At 38.3% G+C, this 26,336-nt stretch overlaps 2 protein-coding genes across 12 annotated transcripts; one reads left to right on the top strand and one right to left on the bottom strand.

The window, feature by feature from the left end:
- The first annotated feature begins 7,773 nt into the window (after positions 1 to 7,773).
- On the top strand, positions 7,774 to 23,335 carry agbl5 (AGBL carboxypeptidase 5). 11 transcript variants are annotated; one of them, XR_009207363.1, is made up of 19 exons: positions 7,774 to 7,878; positions 8,605 to 8,657; positions 8,796 to 9,041; positions 9,883 to 10,054; positions 10,610 to 10,779; positions 11,006 to 11,183; positions 11,773 to 11,951; positions 12,325 to 12,832; positions 13,235 to 13,404; positions 13,864 to 13,999; positions 14,093 to 14,283; positions 14,997 to 15,193; positions 15,881 to 16,072; positions 20,961 to 21,094; positions 21,346 to 21,386; positions 21,470 to 21,625; positions 21,898 to 22,001; positions 22,672 to 22,829; positions 23,237 to 23,335. XR_009207363.1 is itself a non-coding variant. In XM_058417014.1 (18 exons), the coding sequence occupies exons 3-17, from the start codon at positions 8,857 to 8,859 to the stop codon at positions 21,995 to 21,997; spliced, it is 2,709 nt and encodes a 902-aa protein (XP_058272997.1). In that variant the 5' UTR covers positions 7,774 to 7,878; positions 8,605 to 8,657; positions 8,796 to 8,856; the 3' UTR covers positions 21,998 to 22,001; positions 22,672 to 23,335. The 11 variants fall into 11 exon arrangements, 9 of the variants coding, with proteins under 9 accessions (XP_058272997.1, XP_058272999.1, XP_058273003.1 ...); XM_058417014.1 differs by having other exon boundaries at positions 22,672 to 23,335; XM_058417016.1 differs by having other exon boundaries at positions 8,793 to 9,041; positions 22,672 to 23,335.
- A 2,085-nt stretch (positions 23,336 to 25,420) lies between these two features.
- On the bottom strand, positions 25,421 to 25,897 carry ost4 (oligosaccharyltransferase complex subunit 4 (non-catalytic)). The gene is made up of 2 exons (XM_058417078.1): positions 25,756 to 25,897; positions 25,421 to 25,512 (listed from the first exon to the last, which is right to left on the bottom strand). The coding sequence occupies exon 1, from the start codon at positions 25,894 to 25,896 to the stop codon at positions 25,783 to 25,785; it is 114 nt and encodes a 37-aa protein (XP_058273061.1). The 5' UTR covers position 25,897; the 3' UTR covers positions 25,421 to 25,512; positions 25,756 to 25,782.
- Between the last annotated feature and the right edge of the window lie 439 nt (positions 25,898 to 26,336).

Here is a 26,336-nt window from a genome sequence, read left to right as displayed (position 1 = left end):
TAACGTTAGCATTAGTTTGTTTATTTCTGTTTAGTTTAAATAAATATCAGATTACCAGGCTAGAATCTAAAACCAGTTCTAGAAAATTTGATTATAATTCATTTGTTCTAAATGATTTTAACAGGTACCTTTAATGCTGTTTTGTGTTCAGTAAAATGGGCTGATTTAAAATTCATGTGAAGACCTAGTCTTATCGTGACTCTCTGCTATCTCTGACTTCATACTGCTGCTTTTATCTGAACAAGATGATCTCTGCTTTTCCCTGTTTCTGATGAGCTGCATTATTAGCTTTTACATCACAATGCCACAACATATTTTATTTAAGCTGCCACTTTACTCATCCAAGTCTATTAAATATAAATGTGGAACAGCAACCAAAAGACACAGAGGTGTTCGTTATTTAGAAAATGTTTCTAAGCATGTGATTGGATAAGAGCATTGATGTAATGGGTGAATATCTGTTCATTTTCCAGTTATTACTCATCATTTGTACCATAATACAGATGTTTCTAGGAATGAAAAAATGTTGAATGATTATTTATAAACAGGATGATATTTCCCTCTGAGCAGAGATGATTGCATGCTGTTGATCATGAAGTACCATGGTCCAGTTTGTGGTAAATAATTCAGATCTTTTTCTTTCAGATTCAATGTGATATGAACATCAATGTGTAATGAAGACTCCGGTTTTCCAGCATTTCAGTTGTAACCAAATTAACATTTAGACATCATGTTTCACCTCACCATTAGGGGCACTAAGCTATTATTTTGATGGCTATTTATTCAACTGGATGGCATGGAGAAGGCAGCTGGGTTTTTGGGAGAGGAAGCGATGGTTTTCTCATGTTGGAAGCTGACGGCCCTAAGATTGAGGAATAGTTTCCTGGTGTCAGTCTATGGACCTTTTAGTTTAATAGACTCTTACAATCATGAAGAGGAATCCTTTGGAGATGTAGCCAACACAGTCTACGTAGTTTGTGAGCGTTTAGCGTGTTAAGCACATGCTCATATGCGGTGGCTTCTCACGTGTGTTTCAGGGAAGTTTGGTGGATTATTATTATCTCATTTTTTTTCTTTCACCTGGTACTTTGTCACATAAACCGACATCATCGGCGATCCTCATTTTCTTCACCTTCATCATCATCAGGATGTTTCATTTACAACATACTTGCATTACTCTGCCTGGGATAAAGATTCTTTCATCTGTGGTGGTTTATTGTTATTCTTATTTTCAAATTCTCTTTTTTATTGTGTTTTTTTGTGTGCATTGTAAATATTCTTCAATCTCTTTGAGGTAAACAGATATAAATTGTATACATCTTTCCAGATTTTTTAGCTTAAACAGTTTTTTTTTAATCATATTTCTACCTGTATTAAAGGAGAGGTTCACTTCCAGAACAAAAATCTACAAATAATTTTACTCACTCAGCTAGTGCTAGATAAGCTTTTGTGATTAAAAATATACCTTTTTTTTCTAAGAAAATGACCTATGTTTTGGCTAGATCCTGGACTGGGATGGTTTAGAGCTCTTTGTAGCTGCATTTAAACTGCACTTTGGAAGTTGCAAAACTCACGGGCACCATTGAAGTCCACTATATGGAGAAAAATCCTGAAATTTTTTTCCTCAAAAACATAATTTCTTTATGACTAAAGAAAGACATGAACGCCTTGGATGACAAGGGGGTGAGGAAATTATTTGTAGATTTTAGTTCTGGAAGTGAACTTCTCCTTTAATCAAATTAAAGAACTTTCTTGGATCCCCGTTAAGATGTATAACTCAAGCCTAAATTGGGTAGCGGTTATACAGTGGTTATACAGACTGTGCATAGTGAATCCGACTACAAACAATTTTAAATAAAAAACCTAATAAAAATAAATAAAAATTGAAAAAAGGATAGAAATTCCACACAAACTCGAGCTGAACCCAGTTAGTGGAAGAGAGATCTTAGTTTACTCACTTTTTACATTATTGTCTGTTTAGTGTTTGTAATATCATTTAAGTTGTATTTTGAATATGCAGTGTACATTATAGCTGTTTTGCTGTAAACATAAATAAAATTATGTAGTATTTAATAGAGGTGACACAATACCATTTTTTTCTTCTTTTCCAGAACTAATACCAAAACCTTGAATTACAGCAGATATTGAAAATTGTGTGTAACATCCCGACCGGCAGCGCCCCCTCCAGAGGGAGCCTTTGCCCGAGAATTGAACCGCTTCTCGGTTAAGGTTACTTCTGGGTTGCTTGGACATTTAAGCAATTCTCACACGGCATTCTATGTGAGCTATTAGAATTAGCAGCGGCCACTCCGGATCCAAAATGGTGCTATTTGCGTGTTTTGCCCGACTTCTCAAAGTACATGGACACCAGAGACAGAGGTGTTCATGTATATGACTGCCAGGCATTATTACAGTTCAGAAATCTTGCAACAACCAAACCTGCATGATGATGTGCTTAAAAACTTCATTACCTCGGTTTGCTGCAAAGACCAGGCCTCCAGTCTTCGCCTCCACCTTGATTCTATCAAGAAGGCCTTAGAGGAGTGGTGACACTGGCTCGGAGGGGCAAAATGTCCATTCCAAGTGATAACTGATCACAAAAACCTTGAATACGTTAGAAATGCCAAATGCCTTAACCCTCGTCCAGGCAGATGGGCCTTCTTCACACGATTCTTCACACGATTTCAGTTCACTATGACCTATCAACCAGGAATAAAAAACAGTAAGTCTGATGACCTCTCACGCAGCTACAACCCTGTAAACCAATCCTCGCTCCCCAAATCCTTCCTGTCTTCTTCTATTTTCATAGAACCTGTTCAATGAAACGTTATGGAGGAGATCCAGTTGGCCCAACAGTCAGAAATTCCACCTCTAGTGTGCCCACCCTCCAAGCAATATGTGCTGATTGGTCTGTGCATCAGAATTATCCAGTTATATAGTATAAAGTTATACAGTTAGGGACACCCAGGTATTCAGAGAACCACAGCCCGGGTTCAAAGTGCCTTTCCAGTGTGTTCTGGGGTACCAACCACCCCTGTTCCCCTGGTCAGATGAAGCATCCGACTTCCCAACTCTTGGTGACTGGATGTACAGGAGCCAAACAGTATAAGAAAGTGCCCATGTGTGTCTCTAGGGCAGTATGCTGACAAGGCTTACAAGCAGACTGCAGAAGGTGCCCTCATCCCCATTCCAAGTTGGCTAAAGCATTTGGGATCCTGAAGCTTAAGCTCCCCTGCCAAAAGCTGAGCCCTTCAGATAGAGTTAGTCTATCAGGATCACAATGTGAGCAAGTTCTAGAATGACCACAGAGTCTACAATACCAGTGTCTAGAAACGTTAGCAGTTCTAGTCTTAGCTGGATTATCAAACGTGTAAAAGCCAATACATAGGTTTCTATCTGTGTATGTGAAAAGTGGGATGTGCTAAGGCTCCCTTTGGGCTGCTTGACTGCTTTTTTTCTCCTTTCTCTAAGGAACTTTGTTGCAGTGAGGAAAGATTAGGCTTTTAACTCGTACAGCATCACCTGGGGGAAAATCACCCCTTCTTTGTGCAGCATGTGAAATGTGAATCAGTTCGTGTCCTTTTGCTGCTTCATCAGCTAGAGCAGGGGTATTCAACTAAAATTTAAAGAGGTCCAGTTAGAGAAAATTTCTCGAAGCAAAGGTCCGGACGATCATAATGTCTAACTAGTTAGTGTGATATATATTTAAGTAGCCTAGTAGTTTTATCAACATCTGCATGTAATCAATACCTGACTGTCAAATCAAGTAAATTCAGTACAATTCAAAAACTTTCTGACAATATTTATTGTCATGTAACATACAACTGAACATATATGTACTGTATGACTGTAGATATGTATAATGTTCTCTCATTAACTAAATAAAAGTAGGGCTGCATTTCATAATAAGAGAAAATAAATAAAATGTGCAAATTGTGTATGTTCAAATAAAGTGCTTAGCTTTAGAAAAATAAAATAAAGGGAGGAAAAGCTTGACTTTCCCTTTTTTTGTTTTACATCTTCTCTCAAAAGTCTCATCCAATTTTACAAATAATAAATCTTAGCACAACTTAACAGTTGAACAGTTCTAGAGTATCACTTTCTTCCCCTCTTATATCCCATTCCCCCACTTTTTTGCTCAGTGAGAGAATTGAGCTCTAGCTTGCTTGCCAGGATTTTAAACCTGGGCTTGAATGGAGTCAGGGCAATTCTCATACATATGTGGAGGTGCTCATTGGTGAGCCTGGAACGATATTTAGTTTTGATTATGTTCATTGTGGAGAAAGCTGCCTCGCAGTTGTATGTGGAGCCAAACATGGTCAGGATGTATAGGGCTACTTCCACATTTCCACAGACCTGGGAAAGCTGTCTCAGGGACCATTTGGAGCCAGAAAGTGGAAGGGTCAGTTCTTTCAGGGCCACATCTGCTTGGAGATCAACCAATTGCATCTGGAGAGGCCCAGCACTTTCCCATTTAAAGTGCTGTGTGACTTCCTTTGAGAACCCCCTGACATCTGTGATGAGAAATGGGTTCTGAATGAACATGGCGAGCTGCTGTCCAAAGCTGAAGCTATCAAAATGGTTGCTGAAGTTTACAATCAGCTTATCAATAAAGTCAACAAAAGAAGACACATCTCTCTGTCCCTGAACCTGTTTCTGCACTGCTGGGAAGTGTGCACAGTCTCCCTGCAGGTCTTCCTTGAACACCTCAAGTTTCCTCTGAAAGGAGTGGACAGCTGTCATCAGTTCACAAATTGAATTGTCTTTGCCCTGTAGCCTCAAATTCAGTTCATTCAGATGGGAAGTGATATCAACCAAAAAGGCCACATTATCCGTCTGTTTCTCATTTTCTAAAAATAGAGAAAACTGTGTTGCTTTCTGACTTATTAGCCCTGTCAAAAAAGATGCTACTTCCCTCCTGATGGACCAAAAGTGTGCTAACACCCTGCCTTTGCTGAGTCATCTCACACTGTTGTGCAGCAAAAGATCATCAGCATTGGCATCAACTTCTCTGAGGAATTCCCTAAGCATGCAATGCTGGTAGGAAGAGGATGCCCTGAGAAAATGGATCATTTTTCATCATTGTATTCATCACCTCAGCATGCTCATCTGACAGGGAGGCACAGAGCACAGATTGATGAATGATGCAGTGGTAAGCTATGAGCTTAGGACTGTCCTCTTTCAGTCTTGCTACAGCTCCTTTCTCTCTCCCTATCATAGCAGGGGCTCCATCTGTGGTTATTGGTTTGGCTTTATTCCTCTCTGTTAACATCTCCTTAATGGCCAGGTAGATGTCTTCTCCCCTTGTACTGGTCTGAAGGGGAGTGACACATAACAGGTCTTTACAGAATGCTTTCTGGTCTGTGTTGAAAAACTTGACATACACTAACAGCTGAGCATTGTCACACATGTCAGTGGACTCATCCACAGCTAAGCCTACACATGATGCCTTATGCACAGCTTCATCTAGCTGGGTTAGCACATCTTGAGTTAATATTTCACTTTTCTTTGTGGCAGATGATGCTGACATGGGAATTTGCTTTATTTTATTGCAAAGCTCTTGTTTTTGTTTTCCCTCAAGTATTGTTTCAGCTACTGCACTCATGCATTCTTTGACAACCCCTCCATCAATAAATGGCTTTTTGTGTTGACCCAAAATCCAAGTAACTCTGAGGGAGCACTCAAGAGCACATTGTTGGTCAGTGAATGTTTGGCTCAGGATCCTGGTGGACTGGTCATATGGGGCTCTGAGACTACTTATTTTCTGTGATCTCACTTCAGATTTGAGTGGGTATGTTTGTTCATAACCTTTATGTTTTGTCTCAAAATGGCGTTTCACATTGGCACTTTTAATAAGTTCCACGGTTTCTGAACATATGAGACATATGAGAAGGTTTGTTCAAATTTGTCTAACCATCTGTATGTTTATTTTTTGATGATTTGACTTGTAAGAACATTAACAAACAATTTATTGACTTTATTTGGTGTTGTATTATTTAATACTACTACTACTACTACTACTACTACTACTAATAATAATAATACCTCTTCCTTTAAAAAGGTTTGCTTTATGTTTGACAGAAGCAGAAAATGGATTAGTTGCCATACTTTTTTTCCTCTCTTTAATTATTATTCTAATCTGACTTTTAAAATTGGTTGGATTAAGAAATGTCTGGATTCTCCATGGATTCATATCCTAAACAGCTTTTCAAAAGACTTGGTGGTTTGCAGTTTTTACTGTCCTGCATGTACATACCCTCCAAATTCACATGCAAATTGTCCAGATTTCATGAACAAACCATATTTGCCTAAAAGCTTTGCCACACACACAACTTCTCCCCACACAAACGTATTGTATGGGATAATGCAGATATTGCTATTAAAGGTAAGTCACTTTTGTTCTTTTGTTTAGACTTACTCAATTGGCCTGAAAAGTCATTAATACATGTCATGGGTCTATCTGACATTAAAGGAATCACTGAGAACCTATGAGAACTTTATGATTGTGACAGGAATTTTCTAGCCGGTTGAAAGTCACCACTCTTTTGGAGCAAAAAAAAAAAAAATCATAATACATAATTTAAAATTAGAACTTGTATATCTTTACAAACAAACAAAAAAACAACAGCAAGTGAACGTAATCAACTGGAAAAAGATGTGGTTACCTCCATGCAAATATTGCATCCTTAACAAAGGCAAGAAAATACACTGTAAAATACTTTAGAATAATTTATCCCTGTTGACTTAAATTCTCTCATTATAGAAATATTTAAATATAATATATAAATGATTTTGTGACTGCCATTCACTTTGCAAAATGCAAAGGATCTTCAAAGAAAGTTGATTTTTTCCTGTTTGCACTGAGATGGTGTGTAGTGTAGAAATAAAGGCCCATTATTAAAAATTATGAAATGTTCCAAAATGTACCCTAATTGCTGTTATTGTTGACTCTTATTCTTGTCTTATTTACTTGTTTGTTGGTTTGTTTATTATTAGTTATGTTAATTTTTAATACGTATATATATATATATATATATATATATATATATATATATATATATATATATATATATATATACGTATTTAAAAATGAACATAACTAATAATAAACAAACAAGAATAAGAGTCAACAATAACAGCAATTAGGGTACTTCTTGGAACATTTCATAATTTTTAATATATATATATATATATATATATATATATATATATATATATATATATATATATATATATATATATATATATATACGTATTTAAAAATGAACATAACTAATAATAAACAAACAAGAATAAGTAGTGCTGTCCTAAGGTCATATTCATTTTATTATTATTCTAACTCTAAAAGTGTAATAATTAAGCTTAAAAATTAATGATTTTTTTCTGTGAAACGTGATATAAATTTACAGCCTCAGTGAACTCACATTTTATTTGTTTGTTTGTTTATTACTCATGTTATTTCTACCTGATAAATAAATAGCTGAACATAAACAAAATAACTCAAAAGCAATAAAGTCGTCAACGTGTTGATCTTTATATCAAGATTATAAATTATTATTATTATTATGCACGTTATTTGCACTGCAGTCTTAATGTTATCTTTCTTTAGCGTTTGTTTTTGTGATATTGTATTTTTTATTTATTATTATTATTTTTTATTATTTCAGAAATCTCCGAGTTAAAAACACGAAGCGTTTCCGTGAAACCAGCCAATGAGCGCTCTCCATGATCCTACGTGCGGGCTGTGAGAGCAGCCGACCAATCAGCGAGCGTCTTTTTGTAACACAGAGACGGCTAAGTGGGTTTGTTTGGGTGTTAAAGAGTCTACATAGCGGACGCCGAGAAATCGGATCGGATTCCGTACGGAAACGCAGCGCTGTACGACGCCTTTCTAAGTATTGTCTCTTTATTCTTTTATCAGCACGCGTGAAATGGTCAGCAGATAAAGACAGCCGTGTTGTCACTGCACTGGCCTTGTGAAAACTATCAGCGCTAGAATAGAGATCTGAGCCAAGTGCCTGACGGTATGCATTACCGTTTTATTATTAGTGCCTAATGATTCGCATTATTTTGCGTGTAAACCAGCTCTGTGCTTAGAGAAGGGGTCAGTAAAGATAAGTGCTGCTGTCATTGGGTCATTTTCGTGTCTCTTGTATCAGTAAGCTAGCTGCAACCGGTTACTGACCAGCTTACCTGAGCTGTAAGGTAACCTGGCTGTCGCTTGGCAACCACGTAATATTTTACAAAAGATAACTGATCATGATCTTTCATCACTAGCATCATCATCATCATATATGTACACGTCATACTGCTGTCCACCTTTCACTGTGTATACTTCACATATGATGACATTTTCATATTTATGTTGTCTCTCTCACTGCCCTTACCATCATTTCCTCAGCAACACACTTTCATTTTCACAGAAGGGATTAATAATAGAGTCCCTGTGATGGACTGGTGACCTGTCCAGGGTTGTACCCCTGCCTTTTGCCCATTGTGTGCTAGGATAGGCTCCAGCAGATCCCCGTCACCCTAATTAGAAATAAAGCGGGTATAGAAGATGGATGGATTAATAAAAGTGTCTTTTCTTATCCTTCTGTTTAGGTTCTTCCTTTCTCTTTATATCCTTTGGAAAAGAACAAGTTGGAAATTAAAAGGTAAACAAATAAGAAAGGACCTAGTAAGCATCTGATGCATTAATCATATATATTTATATATTTAAATGTATAAATAGATTTTCTTTCATTTCAAGGCAGTGCACTACAGTGTTAAAGTGTCCTCTCTGTGTCCAGTAGATGTGAGGGACTGTCCAGGCGCAGCATGTTTAAGCGGTGATCTAAGCCCAGAGCTCTGGTCATGGAGGCCCGCTTTGGGAATGTGGTGTTCAGCTCACGCTTCGATTCCGGGAACCTGGGCCGGGTGGAGAAGGTGGAGGCGCCCGAACATGATGCTGAGAGAAGCTCATTCTCACACATCGACTACGAGTTCAATGTCTGGACGAAACCTGACTGCGCAGAAACCGAGTTTGAGAATGGGAATCGGTGAGCGCTATATTTACACACCCTGGCCAATTCAAATTTCTAGTACATAGTGAAGGAAACTAATTTTGAACTACACTATATGTCCAAAAGTATGTGGACACCTGACCATCACCCATATATACGGTTCTTTCTCATACTGTTACAACCAATTTGGAAGCACCCAATTGTACAGAATGTCTTTTATACTGTAACGTTATAATTTAATGCTCCATGAAGACATGGGGTGTTAAGGTTGGAGTGGAAGAACTGGAGTGTCTTGCAGTGAACCCTGACTCTAACTCAACCCCACTGAACACCTTTGAGATGAACTGGAACACCGACTGAACCCCAGACCTCCTCACTCTTACAACATCAATGTCTGATCTCACTAATGCTCTTGCAGCTGAATAATCATTTATTCATGCAACCATGCACCAATATGTAGTGTAGAGTCCTCTTAGAAATGTGGAGCTCATTGTAACAGCAAACACAGGGGCAATAAGTCTGGAAAAGCATGTTCAAAAAGCACATTTGGGCGTGATGGTCAGGAGTCCACATACTTTGGTCATAAAATATGACATGATGCACAGCTCTTGAAGCAAAATCCATGATAGTAACAAATTAATACAATTGCCCTAAAACACAAATACAGGACATGCATGCACAAAGGCAGCTAATGAATTTAGGGAAATGATACTGCTGAATGAAGCAACAAGCTTAAAACAAGGAATTTGAACATTCATTCCAAACAGCTTTCTCCTGAAGACCATACTTATTTTACTCAGTTCTAGCAGCTACATTATGAAACCTATGTAAAAGAAACAACGTCAACTGTGTTGTCTTTATCTCGGTACGAGTGCAGATCATGGTTCTACTTCAGCGTACGTGGTGTACTGCCGGGTAAACTGCTGAAGATTAACGTGATGAATATGAATAAGCAGAGCAAGCTGTACTCTCAGGGCATGGCTCCATTTGTGCGCACGTTTCCTGTGAAAATGCGCTGGGAGAGAGTTCGGGAGAGACCCACGTTCGAGGTACTTTTTCCCTGTCTTTAACTCTACAGTTCCACTTGGTTACATGTTGTTGTCGGATGAGAGCTTTATCTCTCTTCTGATATTCTGCATTCTTGTCTATTTTTAACAGACCGCCAAACACAATCATGGGCCACTGTTTAACCAAACATTTTGTAACACTCTGTGCTTTGTGTGATAATTGTGCCTTTGTATTCTTTGGTTACTTTTAGCCCCTAATAGCTGCAACCAGATATTTCCCATCTCTCAAAGTGCAATAAACAAAGCATTATCTTCTGTCCTCTGTGTCCTTTCTTGTTTATAAAGTAAAATTCTCTTATTTGCTTACTCATTAAAATGTTTAAGCAGGATTAGTTGTTTTTTTTAATTGAGATTTTGTAACATTCACTGGGGGGCCTAGGGGGTAAACAGTGCAGTAATTCAGGTAAATGTGTATTTTGTTGCTGATCCTACTTTGTTGCTTAAGGGGTTTATTCATTTAGTCATCTTTTCACCTATCTATCTGAAAACAAATTTCAGTGCCTTTAATATGTATGTGTTGGTTTTTTTTCCCTCTAGATGTCAGAGAATCAGTTCACTTTGTCGTTTGTGCATCGTGTGCTGGAAGGGAGAGGAGTCATCACATACTTCGCTTTCTGCTATCCGTTCTCATACACCGAGTGCCAGGACATGCTTCTGCAGCTAGACCAGAGACTCCTTAGCCATTCTCACACACTGGGGCCTTGCAGGTACACATACACGCTTCATACACCCTTTCTTATTTTTCTTAGCATTGGTTAACATATTTTTAAGATTTCTTTTTTCCCTCAATGATTTCCTCATTTATTTGCAGTAATTCGCCAAAAGCAGCAAAAATGTGAAAATTAGTACCTGGTTTCTGCCGTCATGTATTTAATTAGAAGCTCCAGAACACTGGATCGTGCAGCACCTCATTTTCTTTCTCCCTGTTTCTAGCCCAGCAGACAGTCTGTATTATCACCGTGAGTTGCTGTGTTACTCTCTGGATGGGCACAGAGTAGACCTGCTGACTGTGACTTCCTGCCATGGCATGCTGGAGGACAGAGAGCCCAGACTGGAGAAACTCTTTCCTGACCACAGCACACCACGACCACACCGCTTTGCTGGCAAACGGGTATTCATTCTTATATTGCAACTCTAACTACACACACACAAAGCTGATGAATATTTAGCCCAACATGGACAGACTAAAGACAGAAGGTTAAAGGTTATAGATAGGGACACTTACACAATACAAACACTTATGTATGCAGTTATTGAAGGAAAATGATTTATAATCTCACACTGTGGCGTCAACCAGATGAGGATGGCTTCCCTTTTTAGTCTGAATCCTCTCAAGGTTTCTTCATCATATCATATCTCATGGAGATTTTCCTCACCATCAGTGCCTCTGGCATGCTCATTAGGGATAAATTTATAAATGTATAATTTTTATTCTGAATTTATATATTTTTATAAAGCTGCTTTGTGACGATGATTACTGTCTATTGCAAATAAAATTGAATTGCTGACATAAAAATGTTTTTACTCCATGATGTTATTGGAAAATAATCCACTTTTGACTGGTAGCAGTTACTCTACTTCATATCACTTTGCCATATCACTCTAGCCCATTGTTTTTTCTTTTCCTATACCTTCATGTCATGTTGTGTTTTATTCCCTACATGTCTGTTGATGTTCCGTGTCTGTCTTTCTGCGTGTAGGTGTTTTTCGTCAGCAGCAGGGTGCACCCTGGTGAGACACCTTCCAGCTTTGTGTTTAACGGCTTCCTGAACTTCATTCTAAATCAGGAGGACCCGCGGGCACAGATGCTGTGCCGCATGTTTGTCTTCAAGCTTATCCCCATGCTCAACCCCGATGGGGTTGTCAGAGGTCACTACAGGTTGGTAACACAGAGATACAAAAAAGCATTTCCATGACCATGGCCATTAACTTATGTGTCTTTTAAATATTAATCAAGAAATATATAATATATGGATTACATAAATGAAAATAAATATGTAGTAATTATATAGAAATTAGTATTATATAGAAAATAGTGTAAATGGCAAATGCATTTCACTTTCCCTTCAGTAGCTTCAAGGTTGTTTTCTTTCTGGATCATTTTAGTCAGTTTAAGACCTAACTGGGTCCAGAAATATTTAATGTTTAGTAGAAGTAATATATTTTCTTTCCAGAAAGTGCTTCATCTGCGATTTTAATTTGAAGAGTAGTAACTCAATGCTGTGTGTTTGTGTCTACGGTTGGATTTAAAGGACGGACTCACGTGGTGTGAATCTTAACAGACAGTATATGAACCCAAGTGCTGAGCTTCACCCCTCCATCTATGGAGCCAAATCCCTTCTCCTCTACCATCACCGGCTTAACCGCCTTAAACCCAGCTCTCCCTCAGCACTTAAGCTCTCGAACCAGACCAACACCACCGCCACCCCTCTCCTCACCACACCCCTCGAACTTGAACACTACCTCAACTGCCGCAATGAGGTTGAGCGACTGGAGGGCCCAACCCTCGACCTCTCACAGATACCCATGCAGATGGAGGAGAGCTGGGAGAGTAAAGGCAGAGTGAGAGGCAAGTTTGGACTAGGTGATGAGAATGAATCAACACCAAGCCGGAGTGATGCATGCGTCTCTAACCTCACCCCAACGGAGCAGATCCCCCCCCAGGAAAGCGGAGTAGCCTATTACATAGACCTACATGGCCACGCCTCCAAAAGAGGATGCTTTATGTATGGGAACAACCTACCTGAAGAGAATCAGCAAGTAAGTGGGTATATGAATATATACATATATATAAAATATATATATTTTATAAAAATATATATATATATATATATATATATATATATATATATATATATATATATATATATATATATATATATATATATATTAAAATATATATATATTATGAGGATGTGGAATGTGTACTAGCTGCAGTTTCAATGAGGCATAATGGGGAAAATAGGAGAAGGGGTATTGGAATAGGGCAACTACCACAGTGCACTTACATTGTAGGTGCTACTGTCAGGGGAATAGAATGTGCCTAATGTTTCACACCTTCATGTTCTCTATTCATTTTTCTCATTGTTAAGTAAATTAAACGCTGATCCTAAATAATCACAAATGCAATTTTTTCCTTTTCATTATCTCTTTTCTTTGTAGGTGGAGAACCTGATGTATCCAAAGCTGATCTCGTTGAACTGCGCCCATTTTGACTTCCTTGGCTGTAATTTCTCAGAGAAGAACATGTACGCACGTGACAAGCGTGATGGTCAGTCTAAAGAGGGCAGTGGCAGAGTGGCCATACACAAAGCTATTGGATTAGTTCACAGGTAAGACACTAGGGTATGTACAGACAAGTGACTAATAAAAGGGGGGAAAAACATATCAGTATCATAGCATAATCAGTATCAAATATTTATCAAACTGTACAGTGGATGGTGACATTGTCATGCTGGAAGAGACCTCTCTCATCAGGATGGAAATGTTTCTACATAAGATAAAGTGAATTTGAATAACCAGAATATTGGTTTGCAGTGATGTTTTCCTTTAAGGTAAAGATCAGTCGAGCCAAACCACTGCTGGCAAAATGCTTCACACAGGTTTTTCCTTTCAGTTCTCACCAATCTGTATGTTTGTATAAATATATGACTGTAAATAAAATATATAATAAATTAAATAGAAATGATAAATATTCAGTGCAATATTTGTTGTCTGTCTTTCATTCTGAACATCATTACCCAGTAACTCAGTTTGGGTTTACCGAGACATCTGCTTTATTCTCTGTGCAGTTACACATTGGAATGTAACTATAACACAGGTCGCTCAGTCAACACCATTCCACCCGCCTGCCATGACAATGGCCGAGCCACTCCTCCTCCTCCTCCTGCCTTCCCTCCCAAATACACACCTGAGGTGTATGAACAGGTAAAACAACCCATTCATAATCTGTGTGTATTACACTTTGTCTCATCCTGGTATCAGGTTCCTTAAGGATTCACTCCTTTCTGTGTCCTTCAGGTTGGTCGTGCAGTTGCTATAGCAGCACTGGACATGGCTGAATGTAACCCATGGCCGAGGCTTGTCCTGTCCGAGCACAGCAGTCTGGTGAACCTACGAGCATCCCTGCTCAAACATGTGCGCAACAGCAAGGGCTTAGGCGCCAACAGCCGCAAGAACGCAAACAAGGCTCCCAGTCCCCCGAAATGCGCGTAAGGGCAATCTGAACAAAACTCCTATCCTCCTAAATTCTCAACTAAGTTGTATATACTGCATGTTTGTTTACCCCTGTTGGAAACTTTTTCCTTGTCGAAGCAAAGACCAGGAGACGTTGGGACATCTTTCAAACAGAAGTTACTCTTTATTGAGAACTCGCTGTGCGTCGCTGTAGTCATCCAAGTCTGACTATAGTTTCGGCACTGTAGAATTTATACTTTTCCAGGGGGAGGGACACATAGAGGTGGAGACAATCTAAACAAAGCATGCAACTGCAGTACAGGAATCAGCCCGGTAACGGAATTTCCCCGGCCCTGAGCTCATCAGCATAACATTGTTGTTCAAATGCCGAGGTGCTAATCCAATCAGCCTGACAGTATCACCCAGACCTTCACATTATCACAGAGACAAAGGCACAGCCTGGCCTTGAGATTAGCATTCACATTTAACCTGGGACCCTGCCCGGTGGTCAGGAAGTCCATAAAGACAAAAGGTTAATGTCTCAGACACCTGGGCTGCCAGACTTGATCTTCTTAGAATGTCATCATCTTTACCTCAAAATGTAAAACCCAGTGTACATAACTTTTTCAGTTTATATACGATTACGTTGGAACCTAGATTTAACATTTTATAAATTTGTGATCCAACACCCCTTTGTTAAAAAAACAACTGGTCCTTCTTTTCACTGAACTCTCTCTGCATGCGTCAGGGGCATGAGCAGCTCTGTTTCGGAGAATTCCCTAAGCCGCAGTCGCAGCCATAGCACTCGAAATGGCAGCATCCCTGGGAACAAGCAGACACCTCCACAGCTGAAGAGTTCCCCTAGCTTTACGTTTGGCTGGAGCAACTCTGGAAATACCCCCAGCTCACACAGGCCTGCCCACAAAGCCCTGGGGCCAGTCAGAGGTGAGAGAGCACTCTGTCTCTAATATGGCTATATGTAGAAGTATATGCAAGAATAATTACACACAGCCCTCGTGTGGTCTTATAGATCAGGACTTAACACCTCTCCCTGCTTTCCCTCACTATGTATGCTGTCAGAAATCATAACCCACTAGGGTCAAATCTGGTAAATGTCTTAGTGTTTTTAGCTTGTTTGACTGGTTACTTGAATTGGGGTCGATCCAAACCTCAGTCACCCCAAAATAAGTTGGTTTGCAAATTAGACTTGATGTGTTCTCTTGGTGAAAAGTTTAGAAAGAAACATCTTATTTTTATAAATCTCTGTCAGTCCATGGAATTTGTTTTTATAGTTAAAGATCTTCCTGGCTACAAAACCCTGCAATAGAAGAGTGTTTCTAAATTCTAGTCCAGGATGCCATGTACATACCAATGTTCCCTCTGCTGTGTGTTGCTCCAGGCCCAGGATTGAGTAACACTGTAACAGAGGACATGTCTGTTTTCCAAGCAGACAATTAATTATGTATGCTGATTCAAGGATGCACCTGCAGGCGACAGAGCTTTTTTTGTTTTTTGGGGTTTTTTTTTTTTTTTTTTGGAGATCTGACCTACCTCATATCAATTTATGCATGACCGTCTATTGTAAATGTCAGTGTGTCACCCAGGTGCATCTCGTATATCTGTCCCCTATAGAGTCGAAAGCTCAGGAGAAGAGGCGTCCACACCACCTTGGTCACCGCCTCTCACTCCACTCTCCCAGCAATAGCCAAGCTGTCCCAGAACGTCCTCCACTCTCTCCTTCATCCTCCTCCTCCTCCTCCTCCTCCTCTCCCTCCTCCTCCTCCTTGGGGGCAGGGTCAGCCTCCTGTTCCATCAGTACAACAGGTCTGTACTCCCACACCGGTCTGCTCAACAAACTAAGCCCTCTGCACCACACCTGCCTAAGAGACACTCAGACAACACAGCCAGCACAGCAAGACTAACAGGCTACTGCGTGTGTTTCTGTTTGTGTGTGTGTGGGTGTGTGTGTGTGTGTCAGATTGAGAGAGAAAATGAGTCTCTGATGTGGTGCTTACCTTTAAATAGAAGGCACTGGGGAATTTTAATGGTTTTAATTCGACAGAAGGGGCAGTGACTTACAAAGTTATGAATGTGCTTGCTGGCATTTAAAGTCAAATTTATTTTTTATTTTAAATCATGCAAATAATAAGTCTTGGTTTTGTTGTAGCATTGCACTTTGATCATGTTAACATGAAACACATACTCAATGCCAATGACTGAATGTAATGGGAACACAAAATGGTGCATATTAACTGTATTTGAAAGTGTGTGTGTGTGTGTGTGTGTGTTACCATCATTTCAGAAACATTTATTTCCAGAGCAGTGATGAATCATTTCTGCAGTATGCATTTTTGCACTTTTCTTCTCTGGTCATCAATTTGTGAATTTGTTTAATTGTCTTTTTTATTTTCTTTGCAATTCATATTGCAATATATAGAAAATGTCAATACTATACTACAGATTCTCCAGTCTATCTACCTTCCTGGGAAAAAATAGTGGCTAATATTGTCAGATGGTATTTATGATTTCAGAATATTACTATCGTAGCATAATGTCACATTTATAGATATGAAGTCATGACATCATGAACTAAAAGATGACAGAGGTTCCGTTCACAGAGGACTGAAGTAATGGATATTTGCTGTGAAAGTGTTTTTGTAACAGTAATATTTCTCAAGTGCGAAATAATTGCCCGGATCAGTAACAGTAATTGTTATTCATAGCCGAAAGAAAGTCTCTCCCATCACTGTGTTCTCATTCACTGTTCATGAATCAGTGGGGAACTATTCTACTTTTGAATAGTGTAAAGTTACAAATGTGTTAACAGAACAGAGACCTGTTGATTAAGAGTACAACTTCTGGTTCACGTTGGCAAGAAAAGTCATAGCAAAATGATTTCAAATCTCCATTGATGAGAGTGAAGGCCTTTCTGTGCGCACTATGCCAAAACATCAGCCAGTCCACTCAAACAGCAGTTGAAATAATTTCCTCTAAGATTTCTTGTGAGGAAAAAAGTCATCATCTGGCTGTCGTGTATAGTATAGTAACAAATCCAACCATATTAACACTTTCACTAAAATTTATAGCCGTCTCACCTTTATAATCCGCTTTATAATGTACTGTGTGTGTATATATATATTTTATTCTGTACATGTTTTAGTTCTAATGTTTAGAAATGTTTATTCAGGTTGATGGTAGATGGCTCCTTTTTATATAGATGTTTCCGGAAATCTTTAATTTACCACTCTGTATGTAGCTTTGGGGAACGTTCTCAAAATGTGGTCGTTTAAATCAGCAAGACAGATTTCCAAATTGCATTCAGCTTGCCTCGGAAACAGGAATTGGGTCATTTTCAACCTCCAGGCATTTAACTACACAGAGGGGGGGGGGAAACTTTATTTGTCTTGAGATTGTGTTAGTAATAATATAGCCAGCTAACTGTGATGAGTGATCTTTGTTTTCCTCAAAACATTCTACTGAGGTCTACTGTTAAGAACTTTAAAGAACTATAAAGTCAGTGTTATAAATTTAACAAGGGAACATAACATATAGATGTAAAGCTTAGTAACTAAATCAATCCTCGATCTAAACGCTTGTATATACAGTAGAACTCATTTAAAGCTTTGTTTACTGTTCACGCTGCAAGCAGCCATGTTGATTTGACGTTACTTGCCGAACTCACGGGTGAGTAGACCATCCCGAGTTACTGGATTGAGCAGGAACCCGGGATGTAATGAATGAAATGCAGCAGAAGTGTAATCTACAGGCACTGTATTCAACTCACTGACCCACACTAGCAGTTTCTGCCTGTTTTGCCTGTGTTTTATGTAAGTCTGGATTTGAACCACTGTGATGGATCTGACTTGTGCGCGTCTGTGATCTTTTTCATCATTGTATGAGAAAACATGTGACTAACAGATAGATAGTTTGGATTAGACTAGCCAGTTCACTGAATAGATTGTGTTCAGTTTTGTTTTTGTAAGCTATGCTTTGCTTTACTAGACCATGATGTCATCAGCTGTGGGATCACCTCCGTAAAATTGTCCTGTCTTTCTTTTCTTCTTCCGTCTTTTATACCTATAACCCAAACACGGTTCCGTTGTAGGACGTAGCTTTCTTGTACGCTCTGTTTAAAGAAGGGTTAATAGATCAGTTAATGGTTTGGGCTTTTTTACAAGGTTCACTTTAAGCCTTGTAAAGGGGAAGCACTCGGTTACATGTGAAGATCTAGTAGGAGCAAACCAAATTATTTAGACCACTAAACCCTTATATTTTCTAAGAGTGTAAGAGTTGTCCATAATCATGTAGTTGCTGATGTTTGTGTCTAAAGCAAATTTCAGTCTCACATATTAGCCTTTAAATCTACAATACCACTAAATGTGCTTCACATTTAATCTGCAGTGTGGATGCCAGTGTTCACCATATATACTGTATGTATACTCTTTTAATTACGTAATTTATTATACTGTACCTTATAATACGCACACTATTTTGGGCTGTTGGAAGTGATGGTGGTCCAAATTTTTCATTCTTGAATAAACGTGACTGCTGGTTGAATGGAATTAAAGAATTCTGACCTGTTTTTCCTGCTCTTTTATTCCTTTAAAGGGGCAGTTTGTCATTTTTCTTGCTTGTGAAATGAAATGCAGCTGCAGTGTATATATGATTATATATGATTAGACATGCTAATTTTACACACTGCACCTTTAAAGTGTTCTGCTCTGACTGATGTCCTGAAGTTACAGCTCTTGCTTTAACCTTTCTAATCTTTCATGTTTCTTTTCACTTTACTCTTCACACTACAGTAGTAATCTTGCATTGTGTTATATGAGTTCAAGAAAATTACGTCTTTAAACTTATTCATGACATAAATGTAAAAAATAAAACAAAAAATCACATTGTTTTGTTAAATTTGCAGCATTACCAACCCTGACAACTTTTTGGGGCAACGTTTCCAACACCTGAGTTCCTGACAATAACCTGAGGAACTGTCCACTTTTAAAGCAATGTTGTATTGCTTTCTTTCCTCCACATGAATCAACTACATGAGTGGACACTTGCAGTACAGGTAGATGACGGTATAAGAAGGTGCATGAGGAAGCTCTTGTGCTTGACAACAAAAATAATACCGCTAAAACAACTTCCCGGTAAACTACATTGAATCTTATAAGATTTGCAAAATAAGTGGATTGGTATCAAGCCTAACTAGAGTTAGTGTACAATCCAACCTGAGCATAGCAAATTGAGCTTATTCAGTTCTTCATGTTTAATCTTAGACTTGCATGTCCTTTTTTTTGTACGCTGTCATACAAAGGAAATGGCACAAACAAGTGAGACCATCCTCACTGTTTACCTGGTAGCAAAGTATTCACACAGCATTAGTTAGCCCTATGTTTCTGTTCAAGCTGAGAGTTTCTCCCACTTTGTCATTGCTAATCACACGACAGCTAATTACACACATTTTCTATAATACTAGATCATCGCTTAATCTGTTTTAGTGTTGTTGGATGGATAACAAAACCTCATAAGTAAAAACAGAGGACTTGGTGTCCATTTTAAAGACCCTTACAATCTCTTCAGCTCAGAAAAGCCACGCTAATTTTCATTTTTGATTATCCCTTGTTCTGCCGTGTTGCTATGCTAAGTTTCCTGCTGCATTTTTATATTATGTAACATTCATTCCTAATATAAAGTATCACATACGCACACAATAATGGGACGAAATCCACTTTGCTCTTAGAAAAGCCTCAGTTCAAATGGAATTATGCTGAACTCATTGTCATGCTCATGAAACCAGTTTGCCATGACTTGGTGCATTATAATGCTAGAATTATCCATTAGAATATAAAAGGAATGCTAATGCTTAGCAACAATACGCACACAGGCTTCACGCGATTGGTATTAAGGTGCCCAATATGTACCACTTTCCCCACACTGCTACACTGCCACCACAAGATGGGAGTGTAGACCATGTGTCCACTATATCCTCAGATTCCTGCTCTTGGCTGATAGATGTGGAACCAGATGTGGTCTCCTGCTGTTACAGTCCATTCACTTTAGGGTTCAATGTGTCGTGTGTTTTGAGATGCTTTTCTGTTCACCATGCTACTTATTATTATAAGTTTTAAGCTACTTTCCCTATCCTGTCCGCATAAATCAGTCTGGCCATTCTCCTCTGATTTCTTTCATTAACAAGATGTTTCAGTCTACAGACCTGCTATGTGCAGCATGTTTTTCACACCAATCTGGGTAATCAGTATATATTACAAATTCTAGAAATACTCAAACCAGCCTGTCTGTTACCAAGAATTATTACATGGTTAAAATCACTGAGATCACATTTTGTCCTAATTCCGATGTTTGGTGTGACCTGAAGCTCTTGACCTGTATCTGCATTTCATGTGTTTTACTGCTGTCACATAATTGACTGATTGGGTGTAGTGTAAACAGATCATTATTAGTTCAGCCATAAAGTTAACGCATTAAAATGTGTATATGAAAATGTAGATATAAATAAATGTGTATGTAAAAAAGTTAGAACCAAGAACCAGTCACTGCAAGAAAGAGTTTCATGGCTAAACTATGAATTTGTCCATAAAAAATAATGAAATGATTTTTTGTACAATTTTCTTGAATGACTAGTTTCAGTGATTCATTTACAATAATCCTGGTGTTCATTACATTCTTCTTTTCCTTTCCTCTGGCTATGTAGGAAAGACAGATCCTCATTCTCAGCCAGCATTACAAAGCAAAGCTACATCTTCATGGACTGGGAGAGGCAGCGTGAATAGTAGAGCAGGATCCACTCAGTCATTTCCATCACTACAGAGAAGAAGCTCGTCACAGGTAGAACAATAATCCAGGCATTTCACTTATATGCCTGTATATAATTGTTTTACTTTGTACTCTGTTTAGTACTTATTTATTCTTAATTCTTCTTTTTTGACTTCTTAATTTAAATTCCTTCATAGTTTTGTGTTTAATTGTATTGTATACAATGAGAATAAAGTAGCTTACCTAATTCTGACTGCATGTACCTGCATAGGTGAAGGAAATGTAACTTACTTACAGCCTTCTCTTTTCAAATCTCTCTAAAGGAGCCCTCTGTGGAGAGCATCTCATCTTTTGAGTCTAGAAGGTAACGCAAGTCATTTACTTATTGCAGACATTTAGGTGATCACAAATAGCTTCATTACTGACGGTCGGTCTCCATGGTCTCAGGTGCGAGCTGCATTTCCGGCCGAGTCGAATCCCAGTACTTAAAACAGATATTTCCTCTCATGCTCAGCCTCGGTTAGCGTGCTGTGACAGTCCCACCATGAGAGCCTGGAAGTCCGTCAAACCTCAAAACTCAAAATCTCAAAAAACATCTAGCAGGTCTGTACTTCATTATCTCACCGTCATGGATGTAAGTGTCTTGCTTGAAACTGTGAGGCTTTCTTTCTTAGAGCGAAATAGTTGTGTGAATGAGGTGAAGGAGTAAGTTTCTATTGTAAACTGCTTTTGTTTCGATTCTGGTTCAAACCAAAGTTGAATTATTCTTTAAAGGAATTCAGGAAATCCATACAGACTTTAAAACTATCTATTTTATCAATGTGATTAGCTGTGATCAGTAAATGTAGTGTTTACATGATTATGTGGTGTGTTAGGAACAGATCACACTGTGCTGCATCTGGTAGCAAAAGCTCTGCTGAGGAACTCTTCCCAAACCTACAAGGGCTTCTGGAACGTGACAGTAGCCACAACTAAACAGGTAAAACCACACAGACCTAATGCAAACCACACACATCCTAATGCAAACCACACACATCCTAATGCAAACCGCACACATCCTAATGCAAACCACACACATCCTAATGCAAACCGCACACATCCTAATGCAAACCACACACATCCTAATGCAAACCGCACACATCCTAATGCAAACCACACACATCCTAATGCAAACCGCACACATCCTAATGCAAACCACACACATCCTAATGCAAACCGCACACATCCTAATGCAAATTCTCTTTCAGGTTTTGGGTGTTTATTAGTGTCATTAAAAGGAGGCATAAAAAATGAATTATATCATTATATCAAAAGTGTAATTATCTAAAAGAAACACCGTTCCCATTAAACCCATTAAAATAAACTAATTTAAACATCATCTTTTTGCGAGTATCTCAAACTGGCCAGAGTGACCTACTGTTCCTTTAGACTGTAATTAATGATTATATTTACTGCTTGTTTAAAAGAAATGAAGTAGAGTTTATTTAAAGTTCTTCAGGAGAAAGATGAGTGTTTGTTTTAAATGTCTGGAGTATAAACTGAATCAGTGTACTGTAACTTAAACATATGTATTGTGCTCCTTTTACAGTATGTATGAGTAAATATTCTATATCCTACTATATATACACAGTCTGCATTGTTTTTGACAGGACGATGCTCCAGAAGGAGCACAGTCAGAGCTTTGGCCTGTGAGTGGCAGCGTTTCCCAAAGCCTGAACTGAGACCTGAACTGCTTCTTTAAATCTCCATGTCATTTCCCTCACTCACTCATGATGGAACAGGACGAATAAATACACAGCTTTTAGAGGTGTGTACAATCCTAACCAGATAGTGTTAGTAACTAATACAGTTTTACGGCTTCATGAACTTTTTGCGCATGATGGACCAATCACTTGTCCGACTCAGGAACTACACATATACATATACATATACATATACATATACATATACATATACATATATACACACAATGCAGATACACATATTAGATAAATGTGTACATATCTGATGTGGCTGTTCACCTGTAGCACGAATGACATAAAATGTCTTTATATTATTTTGTTGACCAGCAACACTTTACAGCTTTTATTTATTAAAGAAAGACACATTTGATCAGTTTATAGTTACGTTTAATAATCAGGGAACATTTATTAGAGAAGTTTGTTCCTGTTTCTTACTTACATGTTCCCTCACCATCCTCTCTTCTTTGTCTAGTTGTCTAAGACAATAAATGCGCCTTATGATGTTACACTGCCCTCTGTCCTGAAGACTCTCCTGTGGCAATTTGTTTTAATTAAAAGAATTTGCACTTTCTTACATGTTCAATGATTTCTGTACGATAAAAATATATTGATTTCTGTACGATAAAAATCTAAAATGTAATTGAGAAATGTTTAATTCCTCAGTATTGAACAGAGTAGGACATATTAACCGTTGATGAATGTATTTAATTTAACTTTTATTAATTCCATACATTATTCATTTCTTAAGGTTGGCTTTCCAGCCATAAAATTCCATGACTTGATTAAAAACAACTTTAGTGAAGGTGATATGTGTACTGGGGAGGCAGGGATAATTTTCTGTTATGCATATGATAGTGAAATAACATGTAGTACACTATACAGCCAAAGGTATGTAAACTCCTGAACATCACACTCATATATTGATTTTTAATATCAGAATGCACTCCACTTTTCTGTGAAGGTTTTCCACTAGATGTTGGAGCGTGTCTGTGGGGATTAGTGATCATTCAGCTACAAGAGCATTAGTGAGATCAGACACTGATGTTGTAAGAGTGAGGAGGTCTGGGGTTCAGTCGGTGGGGTTCAATCCCAGTGGGGTTGAGTCAGAGTCAGGGCTCTGTGCCGGACACTCCAGTTCTTCCACTCCAACCTTAACACACCATGTGTTCATGGAGCTCAGGGGCTTTGTGCACAGGGGCATTGTCATGCTGGAACAGGGTTCAAGTCTGTTAGTTGCAGTGAAGGGAAATTATAATGTTACAGCAAACAGAGACTTTCTGTACAATTGTGTGCAACAGATTAGGGAAGGCCCACATATGAGTGAAATGGAGTATAGAGTAAAGCTCATAATTTTGTTAAGAGCTGAAACAGTTCACACACAATACCTGCCACTCATTCCTGTGTCATTCCTGTGATTTATGAACTGCACTACCTCCATTAACTTGAAATGCCTCTGAACTTACTGTCTGAAAAGCCAGGACAGAATAAAACTTTACTTATATTTACAAATACACAGCATGTGCTCTATACGTTCATTTATACACTCTATGCAGTTCTGTATCAGATTTTTGTAGAGTTTAATTAACTCAGTGTATATTTACATTTCTAGTCATTTTCCTGCACCTTGTTTATATTCAGGTTGCTGTCTATCTGGACTACTGGATGCAAGTTGAAATAGTTATATTACAAGAAACTAAGAGTTTGAGATGGATTATTGCACTGCTGCTGTTGCTGTATATCAAATTTGACAAAAAAAAACACCCTGTATTAAATCCTGTTCGTGTTTCTAATAAAGATAAGCCATCTCCAGATTAAGAAATGTTTCTTCATTACTTGTATTCAATGATTAATCCCATGCCTGATTATCTTCACTAATCTCCTCACTTGAAGCAAGGAGAACATCCTCCCAAATCTTTGCAGATAGCATCCACAAAAGTGTTTGTCTTTATATGTGTGTGTGGTTACCATTTGATTAGTGTTATAAATGACAATACATAAAATTTGATTAACACTGCTGTTGGGAACAGTCATTTTGATTTGAACCCACTTTTCCTCTTCATCCTCAGGGTCATGAACATTTATAATGGTGTCGGTTGTATGATTAGAGTTTGCTCATGCATCATACCAGATTTCTCTCAGTTTAGTACAATAGCCTGTAACCATGTGCAGAGTTTCTCTACTGTCTCGAACTCTGTTCATTTCAGTTCATTTTAAGCCTCTGCATACATCAGTTTTGACATCAGTAAAACAAAAAAAAAGCACAGATTGCTGTTGGGAAACCATAAAGTGTGATGTCCTCTGTCCTGAAGTCTTTCCCAGGCAGAAGACTTAAAACATTAAATTTTTACGGCGGTTACAAAACTGATACAACTTCCATAAAGGTACAATAAACATCTCCTTAGAGAAAACTTCTATGGCATTTTCCCCACCATACAAGCTCTGAATTCATTAACAAGCACAGGTCTGAAATATCTATATTCTTTTTGTAGTATTTTACAACCTCCTCTTTACAACAAACTGGCACAGAAAGGATGCATCAGTCACTCTTTTCACAGACATAAGCCTTTTAAAATGCACATCCTGTCTTCCTTGGTTTTCCTTCCAAGTAAGTGCATCCTCAGTCAGAAGTTAGTAATTGAACAAGACAAAACAGGTATAACATTTACAAATTTATTAACATTTTCATACAAAACAACAATTTTACAGGCTGCATCATCCCCATCGGTGGTCCCCAATCACAACATTCACCTAAAGAGGGCAAGCGAAAAACAATAACAAGTGTGTAAATATACAAACTCTCAGATTTGCTTCCAGTGTACATATAACATACATCTGTGTAGTGTGTTTGGGTCAAATAAAAATCACAAATAAATAAGATAATAAAATGACCAAAATAATTCAAGCATTTCAGACTTGTGCCTGAATCCATTACTGAGTCCTGGAGGACTGAAGGTTCAGCACAGAGGATCAGTACTAATTTATAATAATTACCTTCTGGTTTGTTTTCTGATTTCATATTCACTCAAGCTTCTTGGGGTTGTTGACAGCCACGTAGTGATAGAGCACCACCAGCAGGAACAGTGACACTCCCAGCATGTTGGCGAAAATGGCAAGCTGTACGTCTGTCACCATGCTGTTGGGATGATGATGATGAAGAAGAAGAAGAAGAGGAGAAAATGATTAATAACAGCACTAATGCACTATAATACTGCATGGATCATATAAACATATAAACTAACTGCTTAACTCGATCCTGGTTATCAGTGAGTCGGATCATTTGGTTTGACTCACCATTAAGAGTCGACTCTCTCGGTTCTCAAATGACTCATTGCTATTTTCTGGACAGCGTGTGCGATATTATGAGCGATAACTGTTCGTCTTAACTTAATGTTTGTCGTTGTGTGTGTGTGTGTTTTGACTGTTTGTCTTAATAAAAAATACAATTTTAAACAGATCCGACTCACGACAGTGTCGGCTCACAAGAGTCGACTCGTTCACTAAGGACACATCATTACTCCTCATGGAGTCGAATGACTAATTAATCCAGAAATCTGAAGTGTCCATTTACCTGT

Source organism: Hemibagrus wyckioides, linkage group LG19 (genome assembly GCF_019097595.1).
Source record: "Hemibagrus wyckioides isolate EC202008001 linkage group LG19, SWU_Hwy_1.0, whole genome shotgun sequence".
Classification (NCBI taxonomy): Eukaryota; Metazoa; Chordata; class Actinopteri; order Siluriformes; family Bagridae; genus Hemibagrus; species Hemibagrus wyckioides.
This window is presented reverse-complemented; position numbering and strand designations above follow the sequence as displayed.